Genomic DNA, 11,856 nt, shown 5'->3' with positions numbered 1-11,856 from the left:
CTAGGGTGTTAGGTGACTGATGTATTTTTATGCATTGATTTATTAGACAAGGTGCTCACTTGCTCACATCTTTGGTGTCACCAAGTGTTCTCAAGGGCTTCTGACCATAATGTTATTGTATTAATTTAAATTTCTGTTGAAGATTAAAATTTTGAAACACTCAGATTTTATTTAGCAACCGCTTGTTTATGTACAGATGCTGAAAACTGGTTTTGAACATGTTCAATATTGGACCCCTAGCGTTTTTTTGTTTTTCTCATTTTAATGTATTTTCAAGTTTGCATTTTTCTCTCGGTTAAGTCCCTAAGGACCTCAGGGTGTCTTAAAAATCACTTGGGAATCATTTTTGAGAACAAACAATGCCCTAAGGAAATTTTCTAGTTTTGACCCAGAAGTGCAAAAAAGTGGCTTTATCCTTTGTGGGCTATTTCTTTGTCCCCTGTCCCTTGGTAGACCTAAACAGTGTCCCCGGGGATGTTTTCAGACACGCTGAATTGATGGACACCTTTTTCAGGAATATTTTTTTGGGGTCCAAAAATCGACTTTTTCCTCCGTGGGGGTACGGGCAATTTTGCCAAAAATGGCCAAATTTTGAAAAATTTTCAAGTTTGCATTTTTCACTCGGTTAAGTCCCTATGGACCTCAGGGTGTCGAAAACATCACTTGGAAATCATTTTTAAGTACAAACAATGCCCTAAGAAAATTTTTTAGTTTTGACCCAGAAGTGCAAAAAAGTTGCTTTACCCTTTGTGGGCTATTTCTTTGTCCCCTGTCCCTTGGGAGACCTGAAAAGTGTCCCCGGGGATGTTTTCAGACACGCTGAATTGATTAACACCTTTTTCAGGAATATTTTGTTGGGGTCCAAAACTCGACTTTTTCCTCCGTGGGGGTACGGGCAATTTTGCCAAAAATGGCCAAATTTAGAAAAATTTTCAAGTTTGCATTTTTCACTCGTATAAGTCTCTAAGGACCTCAGGGTGTCGAAAAAATCACTTAAGAATCATTTTTAAGTACAAACAATGCCTTAAGAAAATTTTCTGGTTTTGACCCAGAAGTGCAAAAAATTGACTTTATCCTTTGTGGGCTATTTCTTTGTCCTCTGTCCCTTGAGAGACCTAAAAAGTGTCCCCGGGGATGTTTTCAGACACGCTGAATTGATTGACACCTTTTTCAGGAATATTTTCTCGGGTTCCAAAAATCGACCTTTTCCTCCCTGGGGGAACAGGCAATTTTGCCAAAAATGGCCAAATTTTGAAAAATTTTCAAGTTAGCATTTTTCACTCGGTTAAGTCCCTAAGGACCTCAGGGTTTCGAAAACATCACTTGGGAATCATTTTTAAGAAGAAACAATGCCCTAAGAAAATTATCTAGTTTTGACCCAGAAGTGCAAAAAAGTGACTTTATCCTTTGTGGGCTATTTCTTTGTCCCCTGTCCCTTGGGAGACCTAAAAAGTGTCCCCGGGGATGTTTTCAGACACGCTGAATTGATTGACACCTTTTTCAGAAATATTTTCTTGGGGTCCAAAAATCGACTTTTTCCTCCGTGGGGGTACGGGCAATTTTGCCAAAAATAGCCAAATTTTGAAAAATTTTCAAGTTAGCATTTTTCACTCGGTTAAGTCCCTAAGGACCTCAGGGTGTCGAAAAAATCACTTGGGAATCATTTTTAAGTACAAACAATGCCCTAAGAAAATTTTCTAGTTTTGACCCAGAAGTGCAAAAAAGTGACTTTATCCTTTGTGGGCTATTTCTTTGTCCCCTGTCCCTTAAGAGACCTGAAAAGTGTCCCCGGGGATGTTTTCAGACACGCTGAATTGATTGACACCTTTTTCAGGAATATTTTCTCGGGGTCCAAAAATCGACTTTTTCCTCCGTGGGGGTACGGACAATTTTGCCAAAAATAGCCAAATTTTGAAAAATTTTCAAGTTTGCATTTTTCACTCGGATAAGTCCCTAAGGACATCAGGGTGTCGAAAAAATCACTTGGGATATCATTTTTAAGTACAAACACTGCCTTAAGAAAATTTTCTGGTTTTGACCCAGAAGTGCAAAAAATTGACTTTATCCTTTGTGGGCTATTTCTTTGTCTCCTGTCCCTTGAGAGACCTGAAAAGTGTCGCCGGGGATGTTTTCAGACACACTGAATTGATTGACACCTTTTTCAGGAATATTTTCTCGGGTTCCAAAAATCGACTTTTTCCTCCGTGGGGGTACGGGCAATTTTGCCAAAAATGGCCAAATTTGGAAAAATTTTTATAAGTTTGCATTTTTCACTCGGTTAAGTCCCTAAGGACCTCAGGGTTTCAAAAACATCACTTGGGAATCATTTTTAAGTACAAACAATGCCTTAAGAAAATTTTTTAGTTTTGACTTAGAAGTGCAAAAAAGTGACCTTATCCTTTGTGGGCTATTTCTTTGTCGCCTGTCCCTTGGGAGACCTAAAAAGTGTCTCCGGGGATATTTTCAGACACGCTGAATTGATTGACACCTTTTTCAGGAATATTTTCTCGGGGTCCAAAAATCGACTTTTTCCTCCGTGGGGGTACGGGAATTTTGCCAAAAATGGCCAAATTTTGAAAAATTTTCAAGTTTGCATTTTTCACTCGGTTAAGTCCCTAAGGACCTTAGGGTGTCAAAAAAATCACTTGGGAATCATTTTTAAGTACAAACAAAGCCCTGAAAGAAACTTTTAGTCTTGACCCAGACGTGAGTTCAACGTTTGTGCGCTATTTCTTTGTCCTTGTTTCGAACACGCTGTATCGATTGGCAGATTTTTTTTATTTTTTGGGGGGGTTTAAAAGTCGAATTTTTTCTCGGGTGGGGGGGGGGGGGGAAGAGGGTAGGGGGGATAAGGTCAAAACCGATCAAATTTTGAAGTGGGCGTTTTTCACTCTTCTAAGTCGCTAGGAACTTTAGGGTGTCGAAAAAAATTATTGGGGGTTTAAGTTCATTATGTCAACCTGGCACTTAGGCTTTAGGGTTTATTTTCTTTTTAACACTTTGTTACTTACTCAAATATTCTCTTTGTTTTTGTCGCTTAATCATAGTTAGTTATGCATTTTTGGCTTAGTTGTTATATAGTTCTTACTGTTTTTTTTTTCTGCTGTCTCGACTTTTTGGTGTCAAATTCCTTTAAAATAGCCCTAAATCGATCAATATGTTCACTCCGTTTAGGTCTAAAAAATTCCTTAAAATAGTCAAAACGGAGCAATAAATTTATTCCCCACTAGTTTCAAATTCATGAAAATAGCCAAAGATCTAGAAATAAGTTCACCCGTTTGGATATCAATTTACTCAAAACGGCCAAAAATCGAGGGATAAGTCTCCCTTTTTGTACAGAATCAGGCAATGAGGTCACTCCTTAATTATCTTAACTTCGTGAAAACTGCCAAAAATCAAGCAATGAGCTTAAATTCGAAAAATAGCTATAAAATTGAGCACTAAATTCATTCCTTTCTTGTCTATAATCGGCAAAGCTGCCCAAAAATCGAGCAAGAAGTTCGTTCCTTTCTGGTCTCAAATTCGAGAAAATAGCCAAAAGTGTTGCAATATGTTCATTACTTGACGGTGTCAAATTCGTGAAAATAGCCAAAAACATGAGAAAATGAGGGAACAGGGAAAGCCTCCCTCCCTGTTCCCTCATTTTCTCTTGCCAAAAATCAACAAATAGGCTCGTGAAAACAATCAATAATCAAGCAATACGTGGTTTTCTTTTTAGTCTCAAATTTATCGAATAGCCAAAAAGCCATAAATAAGTTCACTCCTTCGTTGTCTCAAATCCGCGAAAAATGTTAAAAATCGAGCATTAATGAATTTATTCCTTTCTCGTCTCAAATCCGTGAAAATAGTCACAAATCGAGTAATAAATTGGTTCCCTCCTAAAATCCCTAAAAATGTCCAAAAATCGAAAAATGAGTTCATTCCTTAAGCTTTCTGCTATAAAATGCCGAAAAACAGGCCAAAAATCCAGCAATGAGATCATTTTTTTGTCTCAAATTCGTGAAAATAGCCAAAAATCCCACTATAACAATAAGTTCTTTCCTTTCTGGTATGAAATTCGTGGAAACGAAATGTTTATTTTGGAAACAAATTTGTTGGGAGGAACAAAATTGTTTCGAAATTCTTCAGAAAGATTTCATTTCCAAAACTGTTTTAATTGAAAAGCAACGGCCCGATTCATCGTATCGTATCGACTGTGTTCCGTTGTGTTAAGACATCTTGTCTCATCTTGCCTTGCTTTGCATTGTATTTTATCCAATTGTACTATATTGTTTTGTATTGTATGGTATGACATTGCATTGTTTTGTATTGTTTGTGTTGTGTTTTGTTTTGTTTTTATTAAGCGTATTGAAATGTAGTGAACTACGGAGATGAGAAGGGTTCACTCTGTGTACTGTGCGCTTAGTTTACTGATTCCGCCCAAACCATCCGGGTGGTGTCGCACTTATATAGGCAGATAACAATAGCTTGATGGTAAACCAATCAGAAGGGAGTGTCGTCATCACGTATTAACCAACAGGATAAAAGCAATAAAATAATTAATTCAAAGAACTTGACATACAGTCGACTTCCGATAACTCGAACCCTCGTTAACTCGAACCTCGCGCTAACTCGAACCAATTTTCCTTTCCTTTCAGGTCATTTCCTATATAATTTTACCCTCGTTAACTCGAACTTCCGATAACTCGAACCTTTTTCAATTTCCCTTGAAGGTTCGAGTTATCGGGAGTCGACTGTAATTAAAATGGATTAACATAAGTGACTAAAAACATAGAAAGAGAATGTAGACGCACCAGCAATAAGTAAGTATTCGCGTTTGGTAAACTCTGCCGCTAAATAAAAACAGAAAGAGATTCGCGTGAGATATTTATGACATATTGAGCTACTTGAAAACAAGTATTCAATAATGGATACTCTGTAAAAATCTACTTGAAACAACCTTTGCTTTAGCTTTCGTAACGAGGTTTCTTGGTGAATTCGGTTCGGTGGTATATTGACGTAATTGCAGATCAGTCGTGTTCATCGTTTGGTGTAAAGTCATTTTGTTGAGTAAACCTCAACTGCCTTCCAGTTGGTCCCTTCAAACAAAATAAAGCTAGTGTTCGATTCACGTAGAAAGGTCAAAGGATCGTACGCTGATGATTTCTGTAACTATATAGTAATACAATTTTACTGCTACTTGCTAGCGCGCGACAATTTCTGGTCTCAAATTCGTGAAAATAGAAAAAAATCGAGCTATAAGTTTATTCCCTTATGGTCTAAGCTCCGTAAAAAAAGGCCAAAAATCCAGCAATAAATTCATTCCTTTCATTCCTTTCCGTGATATTGTCAAAAGTCGAGAAACAAGTTGTTTCCCTTCTGGTTTCAAATTCATAAAAATCTTGATTTCGTGATTGCCCCGTTCTTGTATCTGAGTATATTTTTTATTGTCATTTGAAGTACTTTTTGTGCCTCAGGAAGACAACCAACACGTGAAATAGGTAAGAGGGAACCAATGGGTAAAGGAAGCAGGGGAGGGAGGGTAGGGGGGTTGACCTTAATATTATCAGTAGGTGAGGGGATGTGGGTTAAGTTAAGTTTTGCTTATAGTGAGAGGGGGGTGCGACTTAATTTTGAGCCGTATTTTACCCATTTCCCAACTCTCCATCCAGGTTATTTGTGCACCGTCCCTAAGGTTAAAAGGGATTTTCAAAGTATGCTATGTAACTGAATTTGTCCGCTTGTTTCAGCCTGGGGACTGTTTTGTATTCCACATGAGAACAGTTCACGACGCTCACGGCAACAATCTTCCCACCTCACGGCGGGCATTCTCCTCTAGATGGATCGGAGATGACACTTCTAAGGGAGAAAGACCGTGGATGAATCTACGAATTGAACAACCTACAGCGAGGAAACAAACTCTTAGAGGCCGGTGTGTTTCCTATTGTTTGGACCAGCGGAGAATCGTACACGTAGACGCATTTAACGACTAAGTATACCACAGTGACTATAATTTTACGGGGAATCACCGCTCATAGAGGCTGGACTCGTTTTACCCCATAGTTATTTCTTTAATACGTGAAGAAATGACGGCAGAGAATCGAAGATGCATCTATAAGAATGGTGGACGGTGCCTCATAATTCAGAAATGTATTTTACGCAGTTTTGGCTATGTAACAAAAGTAGATCTTAGGAATGGCTACTGGAATCCAGAGAGAACATTTGGTCTAACAACGCATTTTTTCAAGATAATTAAGCAATTAATAATTTGTATTTTGATTAATCATTCAAGTATTGGGTGAGCAAAGATTGACAAAAACAATAACATAATTCATCCGCATTTTTCTTCGTTTCTAACTTTTACAAACTAGAATAGTGTCTGTAATAGATTACACTTGCTCTTTATTTGCAACTAAATTTCTTCACAATTACATTAATTAGCAACTACAATAATTGAAAGCATAATAAAATCAAAATAACTTTCGTGTGTTTAAAACTTGAACTTGATTGTTTCGGCAACAATATTATCGGGGACAGGTATTCTAAAAAAAGATTTCAATTCGTGTTTGTATGTTTCTAGGTTACCATTGTTTAGAAACAAATTAATTAACTTATGTTAGACCACGGAATTATCACATTAGGCCACTTGTTTATAGCCTCGTTTTCAAAGTAAATACAATGTCATTTTATATGAATAACACCTGTGGAATAACACTGATGTATTCATCCCTAAGAGGCAATTATAAATTTCATACTAAGTAACAAAGTTGTAATTAGGAATCTCTTAACTTTGGTTAGTTCCATTCATATCTGTCAGCTTATTCGTATTTCAATTCAGATTAATTTTGAACTGTCTCTGTAATTAAAAACGCAATCTAAATAGCCTGTAGAAAGTTAAGTCACTTATTGTGATACATTAAGACACCTGCAAGTCTTCTGAAAGCCCCCTGATCAATTATTTAAACCCAAGAGAAAATAAAAGGAAAGAGAGGGAAACAAGGGGCGTTGGCTGGGATATGTAAATGTCGCTTTATTTATTTTTAGACATCGTCTAAACGGAAGTGACGTCATAGGAAGTTATCGGAGCGTGCCAACGTAGTATTGTGTAATGTTAGCTGTTGAATGTTCAATATGGCGTTCCTAATTGGCATTTATAAAGGCGTCTACTTATGTTTACGGACGTCTTAGGAAACAAACTTCGGCAGCTTCCGTTTTCAAAACGTCTAAAAACTGACTTATGTGAAATTCACATTTCCCAATGGCTATACCAGGGTCTCCTTCTCTGCAGGGCCGTGCAAAAAAAATATTCCTTCAATGTGAATTCCAAACAAATGTTTTGGAAAATCTTTCGAGGCAAAAGCAGTACGACTTTTCTTATGAAAATAGTGATTTTGTTAATTCGGCTGCCTGTGGTTTAGAATTTGGTGTGTAGATAAAGACTGACAAGCCTACGCCACTCCCTGGAGCGGGTTTAACCTTTTTTACAACTAGCTCATACGAGTATGTTTTTTCAGAGCTAAATTGGTTTTTAAAGCCTGCACTACTCCCAAGTATTAGTAGCGGGTTTGGAAAATTTTATAGAGCCTTGGATTTAACCATCGTATGTTCAACATCACAGGTCATTTGTGCCTAATGAGTTTTAATTTTCCTCTTTTGAATTCTCTTCATTTTAAATATGATCTCTCATTTTGTGTGTTCAACGACGCTGTTTTTGTGCCACATAGGGCAGTTCAGCTGGGTTTGGTTTGGCTCGTTTACGTGCGTGATAGTTTTAACTGTTAGGACAGGAATTAATCATTGCTTGTATCGTGGAATTAGCTTTCTGTAGTTGTTGTAATGCCGGGCCCGGCTAATTGTTTTTGTCACAAGGTGTGGTGTTTCTTGCCACTGACTTTTGGTTTTTTGGTTCTCTGGTAATCGTTGTAGCATGTTATAGAGCTATGCAACGTGTCACAGTAAATCACGGCTGTGTTTTTTGCAAATGCTTCGCTCCATTGAATTGTGGGAACTCAGTGATTTTCTCCTTTTGTTTACAGCAGTGCATCGACTGTGTTTTAAATTTACCATTAAATGAGAGGCAATGTTTGGTTCAAGCTAAACAAGGTGTTTATGCCATATAAAGTCCTGACATTTAACTCATTTTAAGACAAAAAGGGCTCAGTGTGTTTTTTTGTCTTAAAAGGTCTTAGAGGCAGCTTTCCGTACAGGGGTGAAAAGAAAACGTCCAATTAGAAACCCTGTCTATATACGGGAGACCGCTGTGAGGGGTGTTCGGAGTTTGCCCCCCCCCCCCCCCCCCCGAGAAAAAATCCTAGTTACGGCCCTGCTCTGTCCCCTTATTTTCTCTTGTTAAACCTCAATATTACCTTTATCGGAAACCTACATTCTTAGGAAGTAAAATTAACAATGCATTAAAAAAATGGGACATCGTGAAAAAAATATATCTATCATTGTACATCACAAAACAGTAAAAAGGAAAATATGAATCAGTGAAAAAATTATCCATTCCTGTAATATCACAGTGAAAATATCATGATCTATTCAAAAATCTGAATAAGACTGTTACCGAAGTCGGAAACAATAATTCTGCCATCATTTAAGACTGTCGTAGAGACAGGAGTGACAAATTCTCCATTGTTACTGCCGTATTGTCCAAACTTTGCCACAAACTTTCCGCTCAGTTCGAACACATGCACTATGTGATTTTCCGTATCACAAACCAACAGCTGTCCTGCCTTGTTCACTGACAGACAACCTGGGAAATTGAACTCCCCGTCACCATCCCCATTCTTGCCGAATTTATACAGAAATTTTCCATCCCTGTTAAAAACTTTTACACAGTGATCGCCTTCGTCTGACACTATAAGATAGTTGTCATGTTGGATACAGTGATAGGGTAAATTGAAAGAACCCTCTGTGCCAATTTTATGCAAAAGCTGACCATCAAGTGAAAAGATCTTAATTAATTTGTTATCTCTATCAGCAACAATAATGTTGCCATCACTGTCAATAGACAAACCGAGAGGTTGATTAAGCTGATGATCAAGACTTCCTTCTTCTCCAAACTGTCCAAGGTATTCACCCTGACCACTAAAGAGTTGAACTCGATGGTTACAGGAGTCCGCCACTATAATGGTATCATTATGAAAAGCTATCCCAGCAGGCCAGTCAAACTCTCCCTGCTGATCACCTTTTCTACCAAAAGATCTCAAGTGGGTTCCATTACTACTAAATACCTGGATTCTATTGTTACCAGTCTCAGTCACTGCAATCTCATTGTTTTCATTCACTGCTACACCCCAAGGATCGCAAAGCATTCCAGAGGACGAACCTTGTTGTCCAAAAGATAACACGGGTCTGAACTGTCTGGGTTTGACATGATACTCAAAAGGACTGCCACGAACATGTTCTCCATTTACCTTCACTGATGCCCTGCATGTTCCGGTTTCTTTGGAAAAGTAGGTTATCTTGTAAGTGCCATCTTTGTTGTCTTGGACTTGCGCTTTAGTCGCACAATCATGACCTTTACTATTTTGGATTTCCGCTGTTACGCAGTCACGCTCTTGGTAACATTGTTCTCCTTGGGCGTTCCTTGTTGTCAGAACAATCCGCACTTGAAGTCCAACAGTCGCTTCACGAATTCCTTTTCCTTTAGCATCTGATTTTTGCGGGCTAGTCTTGGTAACAAAACTTCTGAAATAGCCAATTTTCTGGCCGTTTAAATGGTTAAGCAAATGGTCATTGTTCTCGAAGACAAACGCGGTAAAACTTCCGCCGACAAGGTCAGTTGTGTCGTCTTGGTCACCTTCCTCCTGAACTATTTTGTCCAAAAACTCGTTTGGTTGAATGATTTCTGCGTTGGTGCTTCGCTTTAAAAGTATTTCGCTTTTCTCGATTGCTGTGTCGTGCATTTTTACTTCCTGTTCAATCTCCTGCTTTTGCTTTGTCAGATGCTCGAGTGATTCTTTCATTTTGTTTTCCACGTCTTCAAAGATTTCCATTTCTTGCGCTTCAATGGCGGCAATAATACTGTCAACAAATTGCCGCACATCGCCTTTCACTCTAGCGGCTTTTTCCTGAACTTTTGCATAGTTTTCATCGAGTGTAGTGATTTTATCGATCTTCGTTTGTGCTCTTCGTTTCTGAGATTCAATCGCTGCCTTGATTCTTAACTTGCGCTCATTTGCTGCTAATTCCAAAAGCGTCTTCGTGTGGCCTTCATGATCTGTCAAGGCACAAGCGTTGCAAATGCCAAGTGCACAAACATTACAAAAAAACTCTAACTCTTTCTTCTCGTGACCTGGCTTTCCACAAAATGCTGACCGCTTTAAAATGTTCTCAAAGTCTTGATCGTGAAAGTCTTTCAAAGCCAGTGCATGGTGTTCTTGATTGGCTCTGATGCCATTGTGCAGACTGATGCAGTCTTCGCACCAGAAAGAGCAACATTGGAAGCAGTAGTAGCTTTCTCCGCTTCTTTTATCACAATTTCCGCACTTTACGCTGGTTGTATTGCACTCTTTGATGGTCATCACATCCAACAAACTATTGATTCGAAAGTTTGTGGGCAAAGCGTTAAGATCACCACCTCCAGGGATCCTGAATTTCTGCCTACACTCTGGACATGAAATTGTTTCTCCAATTCCGCTCGTTCGTTGAATCCCTTGCAGGCAGTGAAGGCAAAAGCTGTGCAAACATGGCAACTGCTTTGGATCAGTGAATTTGGTCAAACACACAGAACAGGATACTTCTTCATGAAGGTTGTGCAACAAGGTTTGAATATCCATAATTATTGTAGGAAACAACGAAACAGTATCGAGCTGAACACGCCTTAAAATGACCGAAGTCTTAAAACAATGAAACTTTGTGAACTGTGGTGTTATGTCTGTTTTTAAGGATATTAACCAATCAGAAAGCCTGAATTTAAGTGTTTAGACGTCGAAGGCCTTGATTCTGTGCCAAACACATCCTGTTTTTCTAAGAACAAGACGCTTTTCAGAGCGTTTACGTGGGATGCGTTGACTATGTTTAGCACTAGTGGCCTCATTTATTGTACGCCTCACCGATTTTTTAACCTTCCCTCCCTTCGCGATTGAACTAACTGAACAGTTTTAGTCAGAAAGATTGCGTGATATTGAGTTGCGCTACTGGAAATTTTGCCGCCCAAAAATAGTTCCCGCCAGAAAATGTCTTCAGCTGAAAGGAGCACTCTTTTTATCTGAAAAGTTCACTGCTAATCATAACTTTTTGCATACATGAAAACTTGACAACTTTCATCATATTTTTGCTTCTCATACAAAAGTCTTTCGTTGTACCGGGGATTCTATTACAATAACGTGGCGTGACTCACGTTTTCTACTCTGGTTATGTAAATAAAAGTGTAAGATTACAATGTAAGATTACAAATTGTTTTCGTTTCATCAAAAAAACAGAAAGAAAACAGGCAAAAAGCTTTCCTAAATGAAAACTTTTAGTAAAAATTGACAATCAAACCTTTAATCTTTTTGTGAAGTGGATTTCAAGTTGCGTTTAAGCATCAAATCGACAAAGTCATGCGATGTGTGTTTTAGCTTATCAATGATCTTTCCCCCACGTATTCTGGATGGTTCTACAACTGTCAAACAGAAGCATGATTCCTTCGCTTTGAACTCTCCAATTTCCACCGTTTTCACTGTCGTGTGCTTCTTAGAAGTTATTCTTTCGATTTACTGCTTCAAAAGGGTTATTTTTCTTTTTGAAAACGGCACATTGGAATCTAAAACATTAAAACAATATGGCCACGCCACTAAAGTCAATCCTTTTCAGTTCCACCGAGAGACCACTAGGACCTGAATAATCACAATAGTAATTAACTCCCGTCCGATCCCTCCTGACATACCC

The 11,856-nt window shown here is 38.4% G+C and overlaps 1 protein-coding gene across 1 annotated transcript; it reads right to left on the bottom strand.

Moving 5' to 3' along the window:
* Positions 1-6,355: 6,355 nt before the first annotated feature.
* LOC146487182 (E3 ubiquitin-protein ligase TRIM71-like) lies at positions 6,356-10,940 on the bottom strand. Its single transcript, XM_085086277.1, has one exon. The coding sequence runs from the start codon at positions 10,761-10,763 to the stop codon at positions 8,517-8,519; it is 2,247 nt and encodes a 748-aa protein (XP_084942403.1). The 5' UTR covers positions 10,764-10,940; the 3' UTR covers positions 6,356-8,516.
* Positions 10,941-11,856: the final 916 nt, after the last annotated feature.

This window comes from Pavona decussata, unplaced genomic scaffold (assembly GCF_977016875.1).
Source record: "Pavona decussata unplaced genomic scaffold, jaPavDecu1.1 SCAFFOLD_16, whole genome shotgun sequence".
In the NCBI taxonomy this organism is placed as follows: domain Eukaryota; kingdom Metazoa; phylum Cnidaria; class Anthozoa; order Scleractinia; family Agariciidae; genus Pavona; species Pavona decussata.
The sequence above is the reverse complement of the archived record's forward strand: the minus strand, read 5'-3'. Positions and strand labels throughout refer to the sequence as shown.